This window comes from Xiphias gladius, chromosome 24, assembly GCF_016859285.1.
Source record: "Xiphias gladius isolate SHS-SW01 ecotype Sanya breed wild chromosome 24, ASM1685928v1, whole genome shotgun sequence".
NCBI classification, from domain to species: Eukaryota; Metazoa; Chordata; class Actinopteri; order Istiophoriformes; family Xiphiidae; genus Xiphias; species Xiphias gladius.
Genome location: NC_053423.1, coordinates 9063622 through 9086706, shown reverse-complemented (window position 1 = coordinate 9086706; position 23085 = coordinate 9063622). Strand labels below are relative to the sequence as shown.

The following is a 23085-nucleotide window of genomic DNA, read 5'->3' as shown; positions in this document are numbered from 1 at the left end:
ATGAGGGTCAGCAGTCAATTAAACTGTAAATTCAGCAGCCATAGCAAAGAGGTCACAGAGAATGTGTATTTGAGCGTGCGTGCTGTTATATCTTCGGCAACCCCCTATTGTGAGCTGTCAGACAGTTTCTCATTACCCCAACTTCTTCTTTGATGCCAGTATGGTGTAGAATACTTGGTATGTGTGTGGTTTTGTTGAATGTCGTCAAACAGTCTGTCGAAATGAAAGGCATGCAATCATTCACATGTGCATCTACCATGCTATAAGTTAACCAACATGCATAAATCAGTACATAACACTTCCATCTATCTGTCTATGTAGAACACAATCTTTAATGCATGTATAGTAACAGTCCATATGTCTGCGTTTTACTTGTGTGAACAAAGCAATTTGTAAATACTTTACTTGACATCTCTTGGGAGTTCACATACAAAACTCACATGTTTAATATGCATGTATAGACGTAACATAAGATAAATAATCAAAAGCACAGTGGAATCCACATGTGTGTGTGTGTTGTTTTTTTTTTTAAATAAGAATTGTAAATGAAACCGAAAAACGTACCAAAAATACCTCACAACATGTACACGCTTTGGAGGATCTCCTCATAAAAAGTAACAAGCGCACATATTCTCTCATTCCCTCTATTCTCGTCTTTCTCCTAATTCTCTCTCTCTTTGACCCACACACAAGAACACACAAAGCTGTGCATCATGTTGCTACCTGTCAAGCTGTCTCTAAGCTTCACTGCTGTGACTAGTTTTCCAATCTTCAGTCTTTGAAATGTCACTGTGCAGATGATCATCAGGGAGTTGAATTCACATCTCATTACTGACATTATGAATTGAGTGTCACTGTGTGTGTGTCTGTGTTGTTTATCTGGGTTTGTGAGTGAGCGTGCTTTCCTTCATGTTCAGATATACTTTTGAGAACTAAGTTGATACGTTCTTTTCATTTAGTGTCACACTGATCATGTCTGAATGATGTGTCACAGCAGAGGCATATTTAGTCTTAAGTGATGTATTGTACTTTGCTGTGGTTAACATGTCTTTGGCGGGTGGTCCGTATATCTTCTAACCGTTTGTTTGATTTGTTTAATTGACAGCAGCAGTAACCACAATATTCTTTGTTTTATAAAAATTTTCAGTAAAGATGCAGAAACAAATCATTGTTTATACTGTGTATATTCACACATACCATATATGCAAAACTCTGAAATACATTTTAACTGTTTTGTTTGTAATATTTGTTACACACATAAAGAAAGTGCTTAGTCAAAATGGGTGCAGTGTGTGCCAGATGTGTTGGTGGTGAACATATAGACAGTAAAAATGTTTGTAAAGAAAAGATCCTCAATCATATACGTTTATGTGTAGAGTGTGGGAATTATATCATATTTGTTGCAATAATAATAATGAATAATAACATAAAATAGATAACAGGAGTACTTGGTATGTATCAGTTGGGGAAGTGATTACCCCTACAATTAGGTAACTCAAGAGATGTTCCATATTTTTATCATTTGTAGGTAATACATAGAGAAAGGGTATCTTGGAAGTTCTTTTTTAAAAGGTTAACTATCTGTCCGTTATTTCTTCAAAGGCAGCCTACAGTCCAAAATCTTTCTCAAGAGACCATAAATACCACCAGCAACAAGCCATCTTATCATTTCTCATAAAGTGAAATTGTCCCCAAAGCTTTTCCTCGAGTTCTAAACAGCACTCAGCTACACTGTATTGCCAGGCAAAGCCCACATATTTTAATTGATTTGAGTGATTTGAAGATTGCAAATCTTATGCAAATCCTAATGTAACAAAGTCCTCATACAGACAACACAATTTTCTCTCCATCCGCTGTTGAGGGTACTCATTGTTATTAGCTTGAGAGGAGGTTATTAAATTCTCCACTAAAGCATTAGCAGTGAAAGAACAGCGTACACCGTGCTGTCTGCAATATGATTACATTTCATCCTTTCTGCTCTACAAATCTTTATGGAACAAAGAACAAAATGATCAATCAAAATTGATACTCTATTTATAAAAAACACTAACAAAATGCGTGTTTTTTGTTTCCCACATTTACTGGCCAAAGGAGGATGTAGACAATTATGCGACTCCTCTAACACACCAGAGTCACCAGACATGTTTTTGTTACCTTAAAGCAAAGATTTTCCTTATAAGAGAGCATTTCACGTACAGACCTACCCTTGACTAGCAGCTAATGCAGTTATGCAGCAACGTTGACGTGTTCACTTTATAGCATCCTGTGACCACATCCAGTTTTTTCATTGAGGCTGAAGACACCTGTGCTTGGAACTGGACCCGAATTGCAAGAGGTTGTGCTGCTGTGCTATCTGGACTATCTGACAAATTGCCCTTTTGGTCTACAAAAACCTTTAATTTTTTTTTTTTTTTAAATTATTGAAGTTTTGGTGAAAAAAAAACCCTCATACATATACTCCAAAAAATTGCATGAAGCTTTAGATTTAGTTTTAGATTGCGTACATGGTTTCCTTTTTAAATTCGTCTCTCTTAAAACCCTTAAAGCCCCCCAAAACTTGGCGTCATATCTAAATATCAAGTGTTTCACTAAAACAGTAAATCATCATGACTAAATAAGCAACAATCAAAGTTAGAAAACTTTTTCCTAACTGAACCACACTCACTTCAAACCAGTAAGTGGAGTACAGAAAAAAAAAAAAAGAAAGACAGAAATCCCTTGTGAAATATTGAAAATTGTTGTAGCTATTGCAGAAAATAGTGTGTTCATGTAGGATCTCATTACTCATAGTGAGAAGTTGATTGAAAAGATATGTTTTGAGGGGCGTTTAAGTCTTGCTGCTTTTTTACCTATCAGTCAGAAGCTGGCCTTCTTCACCCCATCAGAACATCTCTGCGTCTGCTCTTACGTCTCCCATAATGTTTCTGTCTGTCTCTGGTCACTAGAATAGAAGTACATCCAGGGTTAAACATAAGGTTAATGTGAAGTGTGAGCTGCCAGGGTAATTAGTTCAGTTAGAATCTTATTGATCGACCTCTGTGCTCAACCTTCTATTGAAAGCACCCCCTCCAGAGGGGACTGAAGGGGGGTGACAATAAAAGGATATAAGAAAGATGCTGAGCAATAAGATGTAAAGGGTTCTATTGTATGAGATTCTGGGAACTCTCTACCCTAGTTGGATGTCAGAGCAATTGACCGTTTAGTGCTGAATAACCCCCATCCACAAATTAAGCCACACTGGTTTTTCTTAACTGCTGCTAATACAACCCTTTCAATTTTTCCTCAAGCCCGCAAGACTCTTAGGGTATTCTTCCAGGAAAAGGGAGATGGGATAGAAGAAGAAAAGAAAAGAACTATGATGAGAAAGACAGTGTTTAGGAGGCTAAACACGAAGACTGAAGAACAAGTGGGGTGACATGGGCTTTAATGTTTGCAGTGTAATAGAGCCTATCAGTGCGTGTGAGTGCTGATCACTGCATATTAAACCTATAGAGTGAATGGCTGAACTTGGTGAACCTAATGGTGATGAATGTTTACTCTCTGAAACATTCTGTCCCTGTGAGTTGGAACTTCCCATAGGTGTGTGTAGTCATGTGGCAGTTTTTTGTATGTATTTATCTCACACTCACTGTTTATGTCCCCTGTGACACCCCTCTCACTACCCCCTGCAACTCCAGGGAAGCTGGCGCAGAAAACTGGGGCACAGAAGGCTGCCAAACGCTCGCGTCAACCACTGTCCATACCAAATGCCTGTGCAGCAGGATATCCACCTACGCCGTGTTAGCGCAGCAAGCTAAAGACCCGGTGAGTAACAGCAATGCAAAGCCTGATGTACTCTGTGGGACTTGGGGGATAACAAGGCAACTACTACAAGGGCTAAGGTCAGTGAGCTGATGAGTTACTGTAGTATGAATATAGCTGGCGTCCGCATCAGTTGGATTTTACTATAAAATACAGCAGGCTGCTAAGGCTGTCATTTATTTTCTTTATAGAGAGATATGGATAGGTGATGCTGGTATGGCTGGTTTCTTACTTTATAGCATGCATCTTTTCTTGGAAGAAAATGTTTAGCCTGAACACAGTCATCAGTGTTAAACTTTGTCAAAGTATAAGTGCTGTTTTGATAACGGTGTCTCTCACTTGTCTAATTATATGTTTATTGGCTGTCACTCTCCATTTTAAGGAACTTTTTTGAGCTAAGACTTGATAAAGGTCAGGTTGTTCACAGGGCTACTTCCATATGATGGGAGAGAAAAGAGGTGTCAAGAGCAAGAAAGAGATTTTATTGTGTCTGTGTGTGATTTTGCTGGCAGCACATAACCTGCACTTCTATAAATAGTTCACATGGCTTGCAGTGTTTGTTTGACATGATTAAAGAAGGCTTTTTAGCAGTTTGGGGTAATGCCTGTTCTGATACAATGACCCAATCTGCTGTATTGCACTAATTGACATCCAAAGACCTGACAGCTCTTAGTTCACTGTCCTCTCAGATACTCTTCGTCCAACAGACTCTAATTCATTAACTGTGCTGTATAACAGCCCACATTGTCACCCCATTTATTTCACAACCACCTTCTATGCACACCTTACCCAATTTTTTATTGATACCCACTGTCTTCGTTCCCTTTTCCACTGATGTGTCTTCTTATCAGTTTTCCTTCTTTATCACCCTACTTTTTTCACCTCCTTCACCCTCCTTTTCACCTTGTTAACACTTTCAGTTGTTGTTCTCACTTCATATCACAGTGCCTAGACTGCTGTGCTCACAAAATGTTCCACGGTGACAGTGATTACAATAAATAATCAGGGGAGTGTAAAGAGATTGAGTTAGGTAAATTCTTTCGTTACAAACATGAATCTATGGGTTTTTTTCTTCTCTCTTAATGGTTAGTTTAGAAAATGGAGTCAGCAAAGCAGATCCCTACTAAGCACTGGAGGGTAACTCCAGGTGTCACAGAAATGGGAAGTGATTGTGAGGAATGGAGGATTTTGGGGAGGAAATGTTCAACCAAACAGAAAAGGCAGTCTGGTCTCAGCTGGCCAGGAGAGCTAAGTGAGAGAGAGAGAAAGAAAGAGAGAGATAGATGGAGAGATGGAAAGGAAATGTCTGCACTAAGTAATAATGCAGTAACAACCAGAGTGTTGATGAGATAAACAGCTTTGCACTCACGGGGACATCTATACCCGAGTAACCTTTTCAGTTTAAAACATTGCTTCCATATAGCACTCACTGGTGCTGTGTATTTACCATTTGCTTTTTTTAAAAACATTACTGTTAAAAATATCCCTTTCTTCACATACACTCTATATCAAACACAAAAAATACATCTCATGGATGTGGCAAAGTGAAATGATTTGCATGTTCTCGTCATCTTTGCCAATGTTTTAGCTGATGATGTTGTGTTTTTTTCCTCCCTGTGTTCCAAAGACACATTACAAAGTCAGGGGGGCCTCAGTCAAAGCTGTACATAGCTGTTAGAGTTATAGAGTTGCAAACTGGATGGAGCTGCTGCTTCTACAGGTAGTTTTCCCCAATATAAATTCCCCTTTCAAGTTTTTTTCTTACATTGATTATAATTCACATTTTCATAATAACTATGTATGAAATGACAATGTGAAAACAATGTGATAATGTAAAAGGGGTCCCGTGTAGTGATGAACCTACAGAAGATTATCACCCGCATCTGCAGCCCTGGTTTTATGGAGCTTTGTAGTGAGTTTTAGCTCATTGTTCAGCTGCCCAGCCTCAACTTTACTGTTCACCCTCACTGGTCTCAGAGTGTTGCTTTCGACCAGAGTAGGCAGGCTATTTACAGCAAAAACCCACTGTAGCTAACGAGCCAGACATTTCCCTCAGGAATTGGTAGAGACCAAAAACAGAGCTAAAAGAGAGTGATTATTTGAATTGCACTCATCAGTTGGACACAAACATAACCCCAAATGAATGATAATGTTGCTCAGTAACTCATAGATGTGTAAATAAGCAAGTGCTTGCTAACCACTTCTCCGTATCAACTTAAAAGGTGATGATATGTAAATGTTGTCTTCACAACTTGTTTCTGCTGCCCCCAAGTAGCTAAAAATAACATGATTCCGGTTTAATGATATCATCAATTCCTCTTTAACATAAAAACACGGCAGTTTCCTAGATAATGTAACCATTTCATAGGTTTTTGTTATGGCCACTGATTTAAGCTACTTAAGTTTCATTTTTGAGAAATCATGTTTTTCTGATGGAAGGTGGCTCTAAGTATTATAGTAACCATGGGCGTTGTTGCAGTTACAAATTCAAAATGCATCGTCATTGCAGTAGGGAGATAAACAAAGTCCCATATTTGCGAAATTCCTCCAAAACTGACCCAGAAAAATAAAATGAATTTATTTAAGCTGTAGATTGTATTTCAGTCTTCTCAAGAGGATCCTACTGTTAGCAGTATATTAATATATTATTAATGTAATGGAATTTTTAAGCTCTGTGTTTGGATTTTCTTGCCAAAATGCACCTTGGGAGTCAACGTTAACTTTGATTCTTCCGTTTTTATGTGCGCAGGCTTGTACCTCGCTTTTTAAATTTTACCTTTTATCAAAGATTAATTTAGTTTCTCATGTAATTGTTTGTATTTTGACCAAGACTTTTTCTTCAAGAACCTAGGGCACAAGAAATGGCTCCTCCAACTTCGCAACTCTGTTTTGATTATTTGTGATAGGGGCTGTTTTCTTTCTCCATATGCTTATTTTCTTTCAGTATTCTGTCTCTTTAAGTTAATTTTGATTACGTCTGCAAATACTTGAATTGTGTCAAATAGGTCACACAGTAGGGATATACTGTATAACAGGAAGGTTAAAGGTTCCAAAAAGTTAGAGGGATCATACTGTGAGGTACTGTCTTGCTCCCAAATATATTCAAAGAACTTCAAAATGTCAATCATGTCTAAAATGGTAACCAATCACCATCATCCTCGCCTTTGTCGCTGGCCACCTCCAAGTTTGGATGGATGGATCCAAGTGACAGCTATCTTTAACTTTCACTTGGATGGATCAAGCCATCTAATCCATCCAGACTTGGATAAGGTAAGCCACATCTTGCTCATGTCACCAGTGGTACAACTGAGCAGATGAAAGTAACTAGCCCTTTAGATTTTAGAAACCCTACCCTTCTCTAGGCTCTGAAATGGATAGTCAAATAAATTCTCACAAAGTTTAAACCTCCAATAAAAAGCTGGCTTGAAAAGAGATTTCTATACCATACTGTAGGAGCTATTATTTTATTCCCTTCTCCTCTTCCCCTGGAAAAGGGTCAAAATAAGCTGATGGCCTTCAGATGACTAACTGCAGTTATTCATTATTTTGTCCCTCAAAGCTTGAATTACTTCACAGGGGTCTGGCACCTATTACAGAACTCGGTGAAACATTAATTCCAATTATATGGAAAAACACATGGCTGCAACCTATAAGCTGAACGGGTCATTCCAGCTGCTATTTCTGGTTCCTATGACTCCTCTTCCAACTGAACAATATTGACTTTTCCCTCGCCACACAGCAAGCAGGTCGGCCATGTTGATCGAAAGAGGACTAGGAGGGAAAACACATTGACTTTTTTGACATTTGTGACATCTATGAAGACTGTGTCAGTCATTAGCAATTCGTAATTCAGCCCCCAGTACCACCATTAGACCCTGTGCTGAGGACTGGAAGGTATGGGTCAGTGTTGTTGTGTCGATGGCTCTCAGTCAGAAGCTGTTTTTGGCCAGTGCTGAGTGCACTTTGTTGCTTATGGTGCTCCAGAGTTAGCTTTTTATTCCAGTGGAGACTGGGTTCTATTAAAGAGAAGAGAGAGACAGACTGAGTTTGGCAACACATACTAAAACCCAGCCACATCAAGACATGCAAACAGACAACTATAGGTATGGACGTTTGCACTTAAAAAACAAACATACACACAAGCATGCATGCGGACACATCTGCACACACAAAAATCCACATTTAGACACTCAAAACACACACACACACACACACACACACACACACACACACACTCATATGCTGTGTCCAGGCTGTGTGGCTGTTGGAGCAGAGCTGAGTATCAGCAGCCTAGCTCTGACAGCTTATCCTGGGCCACAGCGCTAGGGACAAGGGGGGCTGAGGATTAACCGCCATGTTTAATAGAAAAGGGAGGGAAGGAAAGGGGGAGAGAAAGAGATGGAAGGATTTAGAAGCAGTGCTGCCATTACAGGCCGTTTACAGTGGAGTGAGGGATAGCCAGTTAATCCTGTTTACTTTCTATAGCCTCTGAGATTTCCATGTGTGTATGTGTTTGTGTATTCTGCTGTGTGTCTACAGAGAAACCTTCACTATCAGACACAAGACAGAGGTTGTTACTTTAGAGAAACAGAGGAGACAGAGAGAGAAAGAGATAGAAAGAGGAGCTGATTGAGTGAGGTCATGAAGCCATACAATAAACCAAGCCACTTAATTCCCAAAATGACTGCAGTGGGAACATAAACCCTACGGATATGTCTGGACTCATTGCTTCCACAGTGCTCATAGGGATCATGGGATTTGGAGTTGAAGGAGGTATTGGCTTTATAAAAGTCAGTTCAACATTTTGTGCCTCTAGTTAATCAAGTAATTTAATCTTTGCATCATCTTTGTCATCACATAAGGCAGCTGTACTAGTTGTGTTAAAATCAATTACAGCATTCAAGTGCCTCTGTCCAACTTGTTTTCAAAGCGGCAGTGGAAATCATATCTTGTGCTTGCCTAAGCAGGTAACCAGAAATGCAAGTGAAAAGGTCAGCACCATAGATGAGCACGCAAACAAAAAAACTTGCATTGGCTAGGAGATGAAAAATAAAGCAGGCATGGAGAAGAGGGGTTGCCTTTCGTGTTTCTATAACTTATTTATAAGCCAGTTACTGTATCAAAGCAACTTTCTCAAAAGAACAATGTGAATTGATGTCAGCTTCTCCTGTAAAAACTTGTATAACTTAACCGGAGACAGTGTTTAGTAAGACAAAAAAGGCCTTCCCTCAATGAAGCAAAACTGCAAGGTTACGATATGCAAATATCTTACACCTGTCAACTGTAATCATAAGATGGGGTTTGCTAAAATTTATGAGGTACTTTGTATGGAATCACTTTATAATCTTTAAATCCCTTGTCGAATTAATTGAAGGTTAGCTGGTGACAAGGCAAATGATGACTGAGTAAACAGGTGAAATTATTTAGATGTGTTTCTCCGGTGAAGATGCGTAATGGTTGAGCACTGATGTGGAGAGGACAGGTTTACTGGCTAATTAGACATTTTAAAATTGAGTTGAAAGTGTTATTTTGGATGAGGAGGCACGCACACGGTCCAAGAATAACTATTTGAGTGAGAAGTCAAGAAGTGTTTCGTCGTGTATTTTGACTCTGATTTCTTTTTATATTTTTTGTTGTGTAAAATACAATTTTTGAACAAAATATGGAGCGTAATATGCCCATCATAATTGAAGTTTGATGAAATGTATGTGTACCAACAAGTTCTTTTATGGTATATCTATCACTGGACTAAGATGGTTTGATAGTAGCCCTGAAAAAAATGTGTATGTCAGTGCTACTGGCTTTAAGTTAGAACTTTGTGTTATATTAGGCCTTTGCTCTGAAGGTGAAACTCTACATTTAGCCTCAACAAGCAGTCCAAACCTCAATAGTATGTAAAAAAAAAAAAAATACCTGAGGATAAGGCCTGCACTTTACATTTTTTTGTCAGCCCTTCAGGTTGTCACAAACTGGAAGGAGACTTATGGCTTGTCTTGAGGGCCACTAAAGTCAGAGCCTGTCGAGTTGAACCCTCGAGGGTCTGCGGAATTGATTCAGTTGAAGCATATCACAGGTTATGTTTACCTAGTGCTATGACAGCTAAACAAGCAAGTGAATAGCAGGAAAAAGAGATTAGTGAGATGTAAAGTCTCTAAAGTGGCACATTCTGCTTGTGTATACTAGTGTATTTGCATGCCTGTACCTGTGCGGAGAAAAAAGGAGCATATGACTATCTAGAATTTTTTTTAAAAGAGCAAAGAGTTATTGGAAAAGAGGTAGTAAGGTTCAGATGGACATAGAGCGAAAGAGGAGAGTTGGAGGAACCCACTGCTGAGGAGTGAGTAAGGCATAAAGGTAGGGAGGAAGTGAGGGAAGACTGGAAGACACAGAGGGGGAGAGATGGGAGGCAGGGGAGTGGTAGCAGGATAGGTAGGAGTGGAGGGAGGAGGAGTGTCAGTGAGAGGAGATAAGTAGGTTAAACATCCTGAGCTGAAAATAGCTATCTTCTCCATCACATGGTAGCCAAGCTGCCCAGGGGAGCCTGGCCATACACAGCAGAGCCTCAGCCCATTCTTTCTAATCCTGAGTTTCTCTCTGTGTTTTTTCGCTCTTCTCACCCATATAATGTGCACACACAAAACACAGGCACATATCTCCTCCAACTGCAACATAATATCATTATATCTATTTAGGGCAGGGCATTTTTGTCACGCTGTAGCCTCAGGCTTTATGTGTGTTGTTTTGTGTGTGAGCGTGTGTCTCTGTCTGTGTGCCGGGGGTGGGGTGGTGGTGGAGGGGTTCCTTTTTTTTCATTTCCTCATTTGTAGGATCCTTCCACATTATGAAATTAGATGCTTAATCTCATCGCGTACACATAACCTAACCATATCAATTAAGAAAACACCGTTAGACAAATTGACAAGATGAAAAGCTGAGGGACAATTTCTAGATGTATACCGGGAAAATTACAAATAGGACTATAATTTATTCCATTACTTGTCTGGTAGAGGCTAATTTAAGACAAAGTAAAAGAGACAGGGAGAGAAAAGGAAATTCAATAGGCTTGTGTAAGTGTGTGTGTGTTTATATGTGTGTGTGTGTGTGTGTGTGTGTGTGTGTGTGTGTGTGTGTGTGTGTGTGTGTGTGTGTGTGTGTGTGTGTGTGTGTGTGTGTGTGTGTGTGTGTGTGTATCTGCGCCTGCGAGTGAGTGTGTGCTTGCCATTCCCCATGCATCCTCCATGTTTGATCTGTCAGACCTCAAAAAAACACAAATGCCTGTATATCCTTTGACCTTCCACTCTGCATAATATCAAACACAGTGAGTCTCTGTTGTCTCTCATTCTCCTCCTAGGCCTTCCCTTTTGCTGAAACAGAGAAACAGATGCTTGTCATATCCCCTCTTCCTCTTTTTTTTGGGGGTCTCTCCTTTCTTATAAGGTGGTTTTGATTATGTTTCACCTCCATTCTGCTCCCACTGTGTTTGTGTGTGTACTGTATTGGTATTCCAACCTATGCCACTTTCCTCTAGAGAAACTGGCTTCCTTTGATAGGCCAGGGAAAACCACTAAAAGGGAAACTTTGACTCCCTCGTTTTCTTTCTCCTTATTTATTTCTTCCTCCTCCTACTTGTTGTTTTCTCTTACTTGTCCTTAACTCTTCCCACTCCATCTCTCCCTGAATTTCTCTCCTACTCCTTCTTTTCAGTTTGCATTCTTCATCCTTTTCTGAAGTCCTCTCTCTTGCATTCTTCCTCTGCCTTCAGCTCATCTTGAATAGACACACACAAACATTCATGCAGCTTAAACACTAACTTTCAGTTACTTGACTGATCTGCGTGGATGTGCCTTTTTGTGTGAGTATGTACTTTATTTGAAGTAAAAGACACCTTGTTCCCCGTGTGTACAGTGATAAATCTTTGGGATGAAAGAGAAGGCTAGCTACCCTAGGAGGTAAATTGAGGTAAACTGTGTGATTGAGAACTTAAAAGCAGGCCAAGCATCAAGCCCATTTAGAACGCGGCAGGGGGCTCTCCACATAGCTTCATTTGTCTGTTCCTCGTCCTTTCAAAGACACATCTCGGGAGAGAAGCAAAGCAGAGGTGCGTTGTACATCATGACCTAAATCATTTAATTATGCACCATGGTCTAATGCTTTTACCCTTCTACATTTGAAATTATACAATGGGGGAAAAAAGCAGGTGTAAATGAAACTTTTCTTGAGCCTGCATCATACAGGTTCTCAGTGTGCATTCTCTACCTTGGCAGTTGGTTGACTTCTTGAAAAAGTCATCGTGTGTCATTGTAAATAACAATAAACTGAAACCATAATTATAAATATTAGATATGTAGGTAATGCTTCCATAGGTCAAATCACAGTAGTCAAGAAAGGCGCACTACTTTTAACAAATAGCAACTTTCAGAAGAGTGTAATAATGTGTTTTATCCAATTATGTTGTATTATCCAGCTCCATCTAAAAGACCTTTGTACTTGTAATTGAAGGTAATTGCATATAATTAGTAGGCTATCATTAAAATGGGCTGACAAAGGGATCATAACTAAGGGAGTGTAATAGTTAATAGATACTGAAAGTCCCAGGCAGGAAATCTACCAACAATTACTTTAATCTATAAAGGCAACATCAAAGTAACCAGATTTCTTCCAAATTCAGTTATGACTCTCCCTCACACATCTATCTATCTAACTAACACGTAACCCTGTGTATGACTCTGGATATTACAGTAAACCCTACATTCCCAGACAGCCATTTAGACTGTTGGTCGTAGGTAAATACTTTCTTGTTACAGTTTACTAGAAGCCTAGAGTCAGAAACTAGCTTCAAACACATTACGGACACTCAGGTTTGTTTGCATTTTACTGTCACTTTGCTGTAGATAATGTTTTTGTTCAGGATGTTTAACATGGTGGACAGTATGGACGATATTGTGCCATGGAATTTATCTGTGAAGATTCTCAGTCATCCAGGTCATGGTAATCTGTAAGTGCACTGCGAAGGCAACTGGACTTGCTCGAAGGTGGCTGACGGGTGGTGTTTTAGACCACCTCCTCTGTTTAGTGACAGTTCTTCCAGATTGACAAAGATGGCTTCTTTCAATTCTCTTTCAAACCATCGGTCTTCTCTGGCCAAAATGCGTACATCACTGTCCTGAAAAGAGTTTTCTTTGTCCTTAAGATGCACGTGGACTGCTGAGTCCTGACCTGAGGAACTGGCTCTCCTGTGTTGTGCCATGCGCTTATGTAGCGGTTGTTTAGTTTCCCCAATGTACAGGTCTGTGCATTCCTCGGTGCATTGGACTGAGTAAACTACGTGATTCTGCTTGTGCCTGGGTATTTTGTCTTTAAGGTGGACAAGTTTTTGCCTCAGAGTGTAACTGGGCTTGAAATGTACAGGGGTGTTATGTTTGTAGAAGATCCTCCTGAGTTTTTCAGATAATCCAGCAACCTAGGGAATGACAATGTTGTTAATTGCAGTTTTCTTCTCTGTCTGTTCTGCCTCATTTGTGGTTTTGACAAAGGCCCAGTTGGAATAACCACAAGTTCTAAGTGCTTCCTTGATGTGTTTATGTTCCTTCTCTTTCCCCTCTGACCTTGTGGGAACATTCTGAGCCCAATAGTGTAGGGTTCTGATGACCCCCAGTTTGTGCTCCAGTGGGTGGTGAGAGTCAAACAGTAGGTATTGATCTGTGCGTGTGGGTTCCTGGTATACTTCAGTCTTGAGGTTTCTGTCGTTCTCAATGTGCACCGTACAATCCAAGAAGGCTAGGCTTTTTCCACTGACATCCTCACGAGTGAACTTGATTTTGCTGTCCACTGCATTGATATGTTCAGTGAAGGATTCAACTTCATGGGTTTTGATTTTGACCCAGGTGTCATCCACATGACTAAACCAGTGGCTGTGGGCGGCTCCTGGAAAATTGGCTAATCTTTTCCATGTAGAGATTAGCCACTATTGGTGACACCGGTGAGCCAACATCAAGTTCACTCGTGAGGATGTCAGTCATCACTCACCTGATGACCGGGAGGATCAACGAATCATGTGACCTCAACGACTCACAAGTGTTGCTGATCTCACCAGAGGATATATATACCTGGAACTCCCCACTAGTCAGGTAGAACTGAAGAAACCTTTCAGATGAGAGGCGAAACGTCTTCAAGAACTTTAAGCGAGTCCACTTGCCTTCGCATAGCACTTACAGAAAGTCATGGAATTTTCTTTGGTCACCTAATTAAAAGAATAATCATTCTGACTTGCATTTGACTGTCATTTTTGCAATGGAGAAGAGCAGAATTACTGTCTAAGAGGGTTTGAGGTCTGTAGTGGGGTTACTGTGAGGAAGCAGTAACCCTGTAGTTACTGTATAAATTCATGTTAACTCTCTTATAGCAAAGCAAAGCAGCACCTGATCCATGTTAAGCCCACGAAGCAGGGTTGCAAAGGCGCTGTAAAGACACCTTTACATTTTCTAAGTTCAAGTCTTGTGTTCCCATGTTCTGTCATCTCATGGTATATGCCTTATTATATGTCATATATGCCGTATTATATGACTTTAAATAAGATGTAGTTTTTTGGTATTATAATAATACATCAAAAATATTGGGGTTTGTTGAGGAAGGTACATCTGTGGGATAATGCGAAGCAATAATTTGTAACTATTACTAACTACTACCCTCCCTTTCACTCTCTCCAGGACATGGGTCCCACCAGCATGCCCTCTGTGCCCCTCATGGTGGGCTGTGGGGTTTCCTGCACCGCTCTGCTCATCCTGCTGCTAATCTACGCTGCCTTCTGGAGGTGAGAACACACACATACACAATATACGCACGACACGCAGACTTGATGGTGTCATGCATGTGTCTACATTCACACATCCCCAACGACTATTCAGGCTACTCATCACATGTGCGTCCACTGTTGTGTCAGAATTCCAGTGAGGCCTAATAAGGAACAAATGGTTCAACTACAGCAGGGGGTGGTGATTAGTTTTGTGGTAACACATATGACAGATGGCAAAATCAAGTTAATGACTCTGCAGTGTCCAAAAAGTTGCTGCTCAGTCCATCAATCTGTCATCAATACTTTTCTCACGTCTGTCCTCTCTGTCTGCTCCTTCTCTCTTGTCCTCTGCTCTGTAGGTATATCCGTTCAGAGAGATCGATCATTTTGGTGAATTTTTGCCTCTCTATCCTGGCCTCCAATTTATTGATTTTGGTTGGACAATCTCAAACTCTTAGCAAGGTAAGGCACTGATGCACAAAATGAAACGTACAGAAAATTCTACTCCCACACACCGAAACTGCATTTCCACAGTAAACCAAGTCAACACACTTATGATTCCAAGGATACTGGTTGAGACCAAGCCTTGTGTAATAATGCCTACAAACAAAACTGTCAATAAAAAAAAAAACACGGTAGTCATGGTTCATTTAGTGGAGTTCTCAAAGTGAGGCCATTTTTGGGACAAAGGACTCTGAGTTCCCTGAGCAATCACTGCGTAGAGGTCAGTACTGATCAAAATCAGGAACGCGGTAGAGCCAGGTTTAACTCCTATTCTTCTACAAAATATGTTCTTCAGATTCACAGACTCCCTCGATCAGACTCCCTTTTTCCCTTTGTCTTCTTTATTTTGCAGAGTTTTCCTTTTTCCTATGCTGACTAGTCCTAAGAGATGATTCATTATGAAATCTCTGACAAAAGTACCTTTTATTTTTTTACATTTTTATAAAATGTCTCCAACTTTTTTCTCTTTCTTTCTCCCTGACTTTTTTCTCTCTTTAGGGCCTCTGTACTGTTACTGCTGCCTTCCTGCATTTCTTCTTCTTGGCTTCCTTCTGCTGGGTGCTGACAGAGGCATGGCAGTCCTACCTGGCTGTCATTGGCAAAATGAGGTCACGACTCATTCGCAAGCGTTTTCTGTGCCTCGGCTGGGGTGAGCATCCACTCTTCCGCAAACATGACTGCAGTGTTAAGTTTGGCACCTGGTTTTTTATTTAGTTTTAGTTTTAAAGCATGGTCACACCAGAAATTGGCACAGTGAAATCATCTGGCTAATACATTGCTTCATTCAATAAAGACGGGAAAAAATGGCTCTCTGAGCCAGCAGACTGGCTAACAGGAAACACAGTTTATTAAAAAGACACATTAGTATTTGTACAACACAACTAATAGGCTATGGTAGCTTCCTCCATTTTTGACTCAACAGACCATTCCTTCAGAGAACACATTTTAGTCTACTGATTATTAGTTTTAGTCTAGTTTTAGTCAACAAAAACTAAAGACATTTTAGTCTAGTGTTAGTGAAATTTGAAAGTCTATTTTTTTTTCATGCAACATTTTTAGGCTACATCTTTTTTTATTAGGCACCATCTTTATTGTTGCAGGTTCTTTTCTCGTCTATCGCGAGGTTAGCTGAGCAAAGACTGCACACCTGTTAATGCCAGACTGTAATGCTACATACACAGCACTCTTATTCCCCGTCCTGTAATTTACAAAACATACTAACCCCATAGATACAGTTGTCCTTCCAGCCGCTCACTTGACATTACTGCACCAACCTGTGCTCTCTAATGCAGAGCGGATGCTTTATTTTCACTCTCTCATTATCTCGTTATCACTGTTCGGATTTAGCTTTACACAAGCAGCTGAAACATATGATAGCAGCAAGACAAAAATAGTCCTTTAGCTAACATCTAGATGAAGATTAAGACGGTTGACAGCCTCCATTAGTCCTGCACTCATTCCTATCGATAGCCTATAAACATGAAAGATAGCCAACTGAAAGAAATGTTAGCTTTACATCTGCAGCACACATATAATCTTATGCTAGATTGTGTGTAAATGTGTAAATGGTGCCATGCTAATATGCATGTTTTTGTGATTTATTCTAGCTGTTTTGCTGCTGCTTCTTGTCACATTTTCAGTGGGTCTGTGGATACGTTTAGTCTGTGACTAAACATTATTGGCTAAATGGTAACATTAGCTAAGAGTACTATCAGAGACATTAAATCACTTTGCGATGCTGCTTATTAGCAAAACCAGCCAAGCACCTAAATCAACTTGTGAAGAAAAGATAAGTTTTGGGCAGTTGAGGATATTGTTTTTGCAAATTGGGAGCATACTATTTTTAATAATTAGTTATTTTTTCCATCTTTCACATCATAATTTAGTCTTCATTTAGTCTTCATTTGATGATGATAATTGTAATATTTGAAGTCATAGTTTTCTTTTAACACCACAACTTTTCCATTGCTGTGTATGCACAAATGCATATAAGCATGCTACATGCAAACACGCAATGACTTCATTAATTTTGTTTGGCAACAAACCTTCATAAGCACTAATATCTACTGCCATGTACTGGGTATAGTATATTGCTGATGTGATTTACCCAGAGATCACATGTAAGTCAAGCATTTTGGCCAGTAAATATTTGTGTTTATTGGCTTCAATTTCTGTAGTTACTGCATTTTGAAAGAGACTTTCAATATTACAGTGGCAGATTGAACCACTGTTGTATGACATGAATTGATGACAGACAGCAGCAAGACAGGCACACATTTTAAATGAAAATGTAACTCATTATTATGTGTTGAAATTGTTGGCTGCATGCTTAATAACCTTCATTTGCTCTATTCTCATTTATATCCCATTTTTGTTTGCTGTATACTATTATTTGCTGCCTTAAGGACTCGATTTCATTTAAATTTACAGACATTCATTGCAGTTTCTAATACAATTTTATCCAATCAGCGAAAGTTATACATGAATTTTCACATGCATACACAGTCAAAAAGAGTGTCACACTGTATGTTCAGGGTACAGGTAATCTCACTCCTCTGTGCCATTCAGCCTTCGTGTCACTCTATTATGCTGTCCTTTCAATGTACTACAACCTTATGCAACAGGCACCAGGGATGTTAGGGGATAATCAAAACACACGATAACATCTGTACAACACTGGCAAGATGCTTCGAGATAGCCCTAGAAATTACAACCGAAATCCCTACCCCCATCACTACACACACACACACGTACACACACAAACACACACACACCGTCTGTTCATTTCACTCGATATTGATCGCACCAGTCTGATCTGCCAAGTCACTGATGCCCTTACCTGATACAGAGCAGGGAGAATGTATAGATGTTGTACAGTAAAGATAGAGAGGAGAGATATTGACACAGTATGTGTGTGTGTGTGTGTGTGTGTGTGTGTGTGTGTGTGTGTGTGTGTGTGTGTGTGTGTGTGTGTGTTTGTGTTTTTGTTTCTGTTTTTGTGTGTGTGTGTGTGTGTGTGTGTGTGTGTGTTGGGTGTACAGGGCTGCTATAGAATTAGTCGATACACTTTCATTAAATGCATGAAACAGTCGAGCAGAATGGAGAGGATCAAACAGCTTATCCTCCTCCCGTCCATTTTGCAATTTTCTCCCCAAATTCTGTGATTGAAATCAGTTGCCATGGAAACAGGAGATTTGGGCTGTGAATGGATCTGTGTTACATAAGTAGCAGAGTGTGTATGCTTGATGTATAGATGTGAGTTTACTGTATTATATATCTCTAAATGCAAGATTGATGTTGTTGTTGTCTAATTGAAACTTTGCGCATGCTAGTTAGCAGACCGGCCTGGCTCCCCACCATCTTATTTGTTAATGTTAATGTGACGTTTTCTAATTGCTTTTCATTTGCAGCCATAATCACAGCTTTGTTAATTACATGAATATTTCAGAGCCAAGCTCATTACGGGCCCAACATATTTCCCTCTTTTTCTGGCACGCGCTCTGTGACACTCAGTCTCACTCTCTTTCGCTCTCATTTACACACACACACACACACACACACACACACACACACACACACACACACACACACACACACAACCACACCCACATGCAGCAGTCACACACAGACTGCTTGATTTAGCTAATTAATGCATGATTTATTGACCACTCCATGCTATACCTCACATTTTTATAAACTCTCCCTCAGCCTCACATGCTCACACACTCACAGTGTCACGCACACACCCACGCACAGGCACGCTGCACGTATGGGTCACCTTTGGCAGTGTCAGTGTACACAAGATTTCAGGGCAACAATAATGTCCTGAAATGCTAAATCAGAGCTTTCATCCCTGCGATGAAGTTTAATCTGAGCCCATTTTTCATGCCAGTAGCTAGACCTTTGTGTCAGGGAGCACGTGCAGAGCACTCAGTCACTTTCAGCCGCGTATGCACATCTTACGCGCTATTGCATGGCTGCTTAGCATTTGAATGGAAGGAGCCGTACGGAGTTGTTCACACTTGAGAATCTTATTTGGCTGACATGCTTCATCATCCCCATTAAGGCTGCCTTTTATCCTTTGTCTCGCCCTTTTGATCTTTGTCTCTCTTTAACGTCTGCAGGTCTTCCAGCCCTTGTTGTAGCAGTGTCAGTGGGTTTCACGAGAGCACGAGGTTACGGCACAGCCAGCTAGTGAGTATTGCTTCTAATACCCGTTTGTACCTCCCACTGCCCTTGTTGCTGACCTCTCAAAGCATGCCAGAGTTTTCCCTTTGCCGTTTGAAATAGTGTATCTGCCTTTCCTTCCCTTAAGGTTTCAGGCTGAGGTCAGTTTTATTTTTTATTTAGTTAGACAGCTCATCTCTGCTATAATCAGCTGAATGCATCAACCTGGAATGTCAGCTTATTTGTGTCACCATAACAGTCAGTTCCTCCCCTCATCTCTATCCATCCAATTTTCTATACCTGCTTATTCCCATTCTGTGTCACAGGGGTACTGAAACCTGTCCCAGCATGCCCCTGGCAAAATACACCTTTGCATTAGTTTGTCCTCATTTAATGGACACAACATAGTGTTATGGATGCTAGCTGCAAGAGGGACTGTAGAAATTTTACCTGAAAAACATTACAGTCCCTGAAAACAAGGTTTAAAATCTATTTCAAGCTTCTCTCTGTAACTTTAAATAGTCATGTAGTTGTTTAAAGTAGGAAAAAACATCCTTAAGCATTATTTATTAAGAGTTCAAAGGTCAAAAACTCTAAGGGCTAAGAGCTAAATCTGCTTCTTCAGGACCATATGGGTGTGGTTTGATCGGATTTGCCTGACAACACTGGCAGCATAAGCAACAACCCCAGAATTGTCTATACTTTTTGATCCAAATGCTGCTAAACTGACTGGTGCACTGGGATATGTTATATTGCAGCTAAGCCCCACCCATTTCAAACAAGTGTGAAAAGCAGGGACAAAGAATAAAAAAATGCAAAAATCTTACACGTATAATAACCAAAACTGTTCTTCTTTAGAAGAGCCTTATGTGTTTACAGTGGACTCTGTCCTTCAACTAATAGGTTTTTTTTTATGGCCTTTAGAACTAAATCTGTCTCATTGAGGTGACAAGATTATCTACCTTGCGTGTTCTGAAAAGGACATACCTGGTCAAGGGTGTAATCGATTAAATGAAAACACACTTTAAAAGATACAAACACGTTCCCTCTTTCTTCGCTTAACATCTCATTAATATGAGGACTGCACATTAGCTTTTGGGGCCGTGTGTTTTTTTAACTTTTGTTTCCCCTTTAGCGAGAGGGGATTTTCAGTATGCTCTGATGACATCACTGGAGGACACATCTAAACTCATTAAATCTCAATAGCTTTCAAGCCAAATGAAACTTCACAAACCCATGTACAGTTTGAGGATATGTTTAAGGTAATATACATAATAAATTCGGCTCATCACTGAGGGCAGTATTTACAGAAACAGGCACTTACCTACCCATAGAAATGACTGCTTTGTCCCTTACTAAGACTCTTGAAGTAAATGTGACATTTAATTGGTTAAGCACTTGGCACTCACGGCAAGTGAAGTGTGAGAGCTGGATGTGTGGAAGTGATATTTTACACACCAGTAGTTCTGTGATTTTGCTGCTTTTTGTGCATTAGTAGCTTCTCTGTTCTTCTCTTTCTCTAGTTGCTGGTTGTCCTTGGAGGGTGGTCTGCTTTATGCCTTTGTTGGGCCTGCTGCTGTCATTGTATTGGTGAGTCTGTCCGACATACTCGCTCAACATGAGTTACGAGATCACTCTCCGATGCACCAGCCTCCCTGTCTCAACGGTTACATTGTGTAATTCTTTAAATATTAGTGCTACAACTATTTATTTGTAAATAGTTACCCTCTGAGCTAAGAGCTTTAAAGCAGCAGCCCATTGAATTCTGAGAATTTTGCTTTCCCCTTCACTCCCACACACGTGTGAGCATATGCATCCAGAGTTTACACAACAAAATGACGACATGAGCACTTTGATCCTTGAGTTTGAAATGTCAGCCCAGAAAAACAAAAATATATTCCAGCAGACGAGAGCTTCCCAGCAATGCAAGACATGTATGGACTGAATTCTAGCCCAGCAGCTAAATCGCTCACTCATGTGTACTTTTAAAGTGTGAGTCACTGTACCCAATGCACTTAAGGCTACTTTTATTTTTATAAAAACTTCTTTTCAGACGTCAATATGTGACTAACAGGGTGCACCACGATCGTGATAATGTGTTCTTTGTTTTTTTTTGCCAGTTGCTATAAAACAGAGATTTTAGGAACAAGTAAATATAAATCTATATTGTTATACAGCAAAATTGAGAGCATTTATTGCTTCTCTGTTGTGTTTTAATCATCCGTTGTTACGTGCTGCTGTATGTGGCTGTTTGTAGGATTAGTTCATTTCTCCTAAATGAATCCCTGGGTGGATATTTCCACCACTAAGCTTAATAAGTCTGGATGGGGTACTGAACTTTATTTTGGTAACTGCTGCCACTGCTGCTGTTGTTGTTTTTGTTGTTTGTTGTGTTTCTGTGTCTGTTCATGTGTGTGATTTTTTTTCTTGTTGCTTGCACACTTATTGTATGGCCCATCAGACAGCGTCATAGGCGTGCAGAGTGATATGTCTGTTTTTGAAGTAAATTCCTGAAAATAAATTTACAATTCTTTCAAGCTGCAGTTTGGGACGCAGGGAATGTGGGATTATATAATACTGAATATTCATGATCATGATAGTAAAGTGACTCCAAATATTACTATTATTTAAACGATACACAGTCAGAAACACTGCATAGAAACCAATAAGGAACGTAATTCCTATAAGTAATAAAAGTGTTGTTTAATAAAATTGTTTGACCTGCAAATTTAGATTCACAATTCTTTGTGAAAGTACACACATGGTTGGTGCTTTATCTAAAGAAATGCATTCATTTTAAATCTACAATAGTAAAATTAAGAGATTAGAATGAAATAAAGGTAAGCCATTTTGGAACATGTATGTGTAAAAGGTCAAAGGTTGCAGCCATCATGTCAATCAAAGTACAGTTATCCTTGTAAGTTGTTTATCAGTCTTCATTGGTATGTTCCCAACTTTCCTTCATTTCTGCCTCCACAATGTCGATGTGCTCTCCCCACCCCAGCTGCTAGTTGATGGTCCCCGGCCCCTGGTGTTGTTGCTGGGTCCCACTCTAACAAACAGCTGTAATGAGAGTGGGACATCGGGCAGAGAACACAGAACACAGACCTTCCCACAGGACCCTTCTCTAATTAAAGAACCTGGCCTTGGGCAAATAGCAGAGCGGGATGATGCTGACTCACATAGCTGTAGCCAGACATGACTGGCATGACAATAGTGCTCTCACAATCTGGCACATCGTAGGTAGTTGTCAGCAGCAACACTCGTGAGAGGGAAAGAGATCAGCGAGAGAGTTTTTAGTAAATTGTAAAAACTGCCAGATGTACCATACCGTTGAGAGAGAAAGAAATAGGCTTCAAGGAAAAATCCGGCTTCTACAAAAGCTGCAAAAACTGGAAATTCAACTGACCACATTAAAGTCAGACTTGAACTCCTCAGCTACTCAGCTCTTTCTTCAGGATTTCTAGCAGCCGTGTGTAGAATATATAAGGTTTTTCTGCCTAGCCACGACCTGCTGTTGGTGAAAGATGAAGGAAGGAATCCAAACCGACATTCAGTTTATGACCCTAATAAGGAAAGGAATGCATTGCGTACACAGTATAGGTACACTGAGACAAGCCAAAAACAAGTCAGCCTGGGAGCCCTGACAGCAAAAGCAATGTCACTTTCAGTTGCTAGTGTGTGGGACAATTAAAAAAGTCATCTTCAATCCACTGGAACATTGAGAAAGGGAGATAGAAAAGCTGTTATACACTGCATGATTTGAATCCCTGTTAGCAACCCGTCTATTACAGCAATTCTGATCACTCTCGCTTCTCTGT

The 23085-nt window shown here is 40.0% G+C and overlaps 1 protein-coding gene across 1 annotated transcript in view; it reads left to right on the top strand.

The window, feature by feature from the left end:
• The window catches only part of adgrb2 (adhesion G protein-coupled receptor B2), a 143341-nt gene that overhangs the window by 86577 nt on the left and 33679 nt on the right, over positions 1–23085 (top strand). Inside the window, exons 16-21 of the mRNA XM_040121623.1 lie at positions 3678–3804; positions 14508–14611; positions 14953–15055; positions 15596–15746; positions 19222–19291; positions 20788–20854. Coding sequence (XP_039977557.1) covers positions 3678–3804; positions 14508–14611; positions 14953–15055; positions 15596–15746; positions 19222–19291; positions 20788–20854 — 622 coding nt within the window. The remainder of the gene's footprint in view (positions 1–3677; positions 3805–14507; positions 14612–14952; positions 15056–15595; positions 15747–19221; positions 19292–20787; positions 20855–23085) is intronic.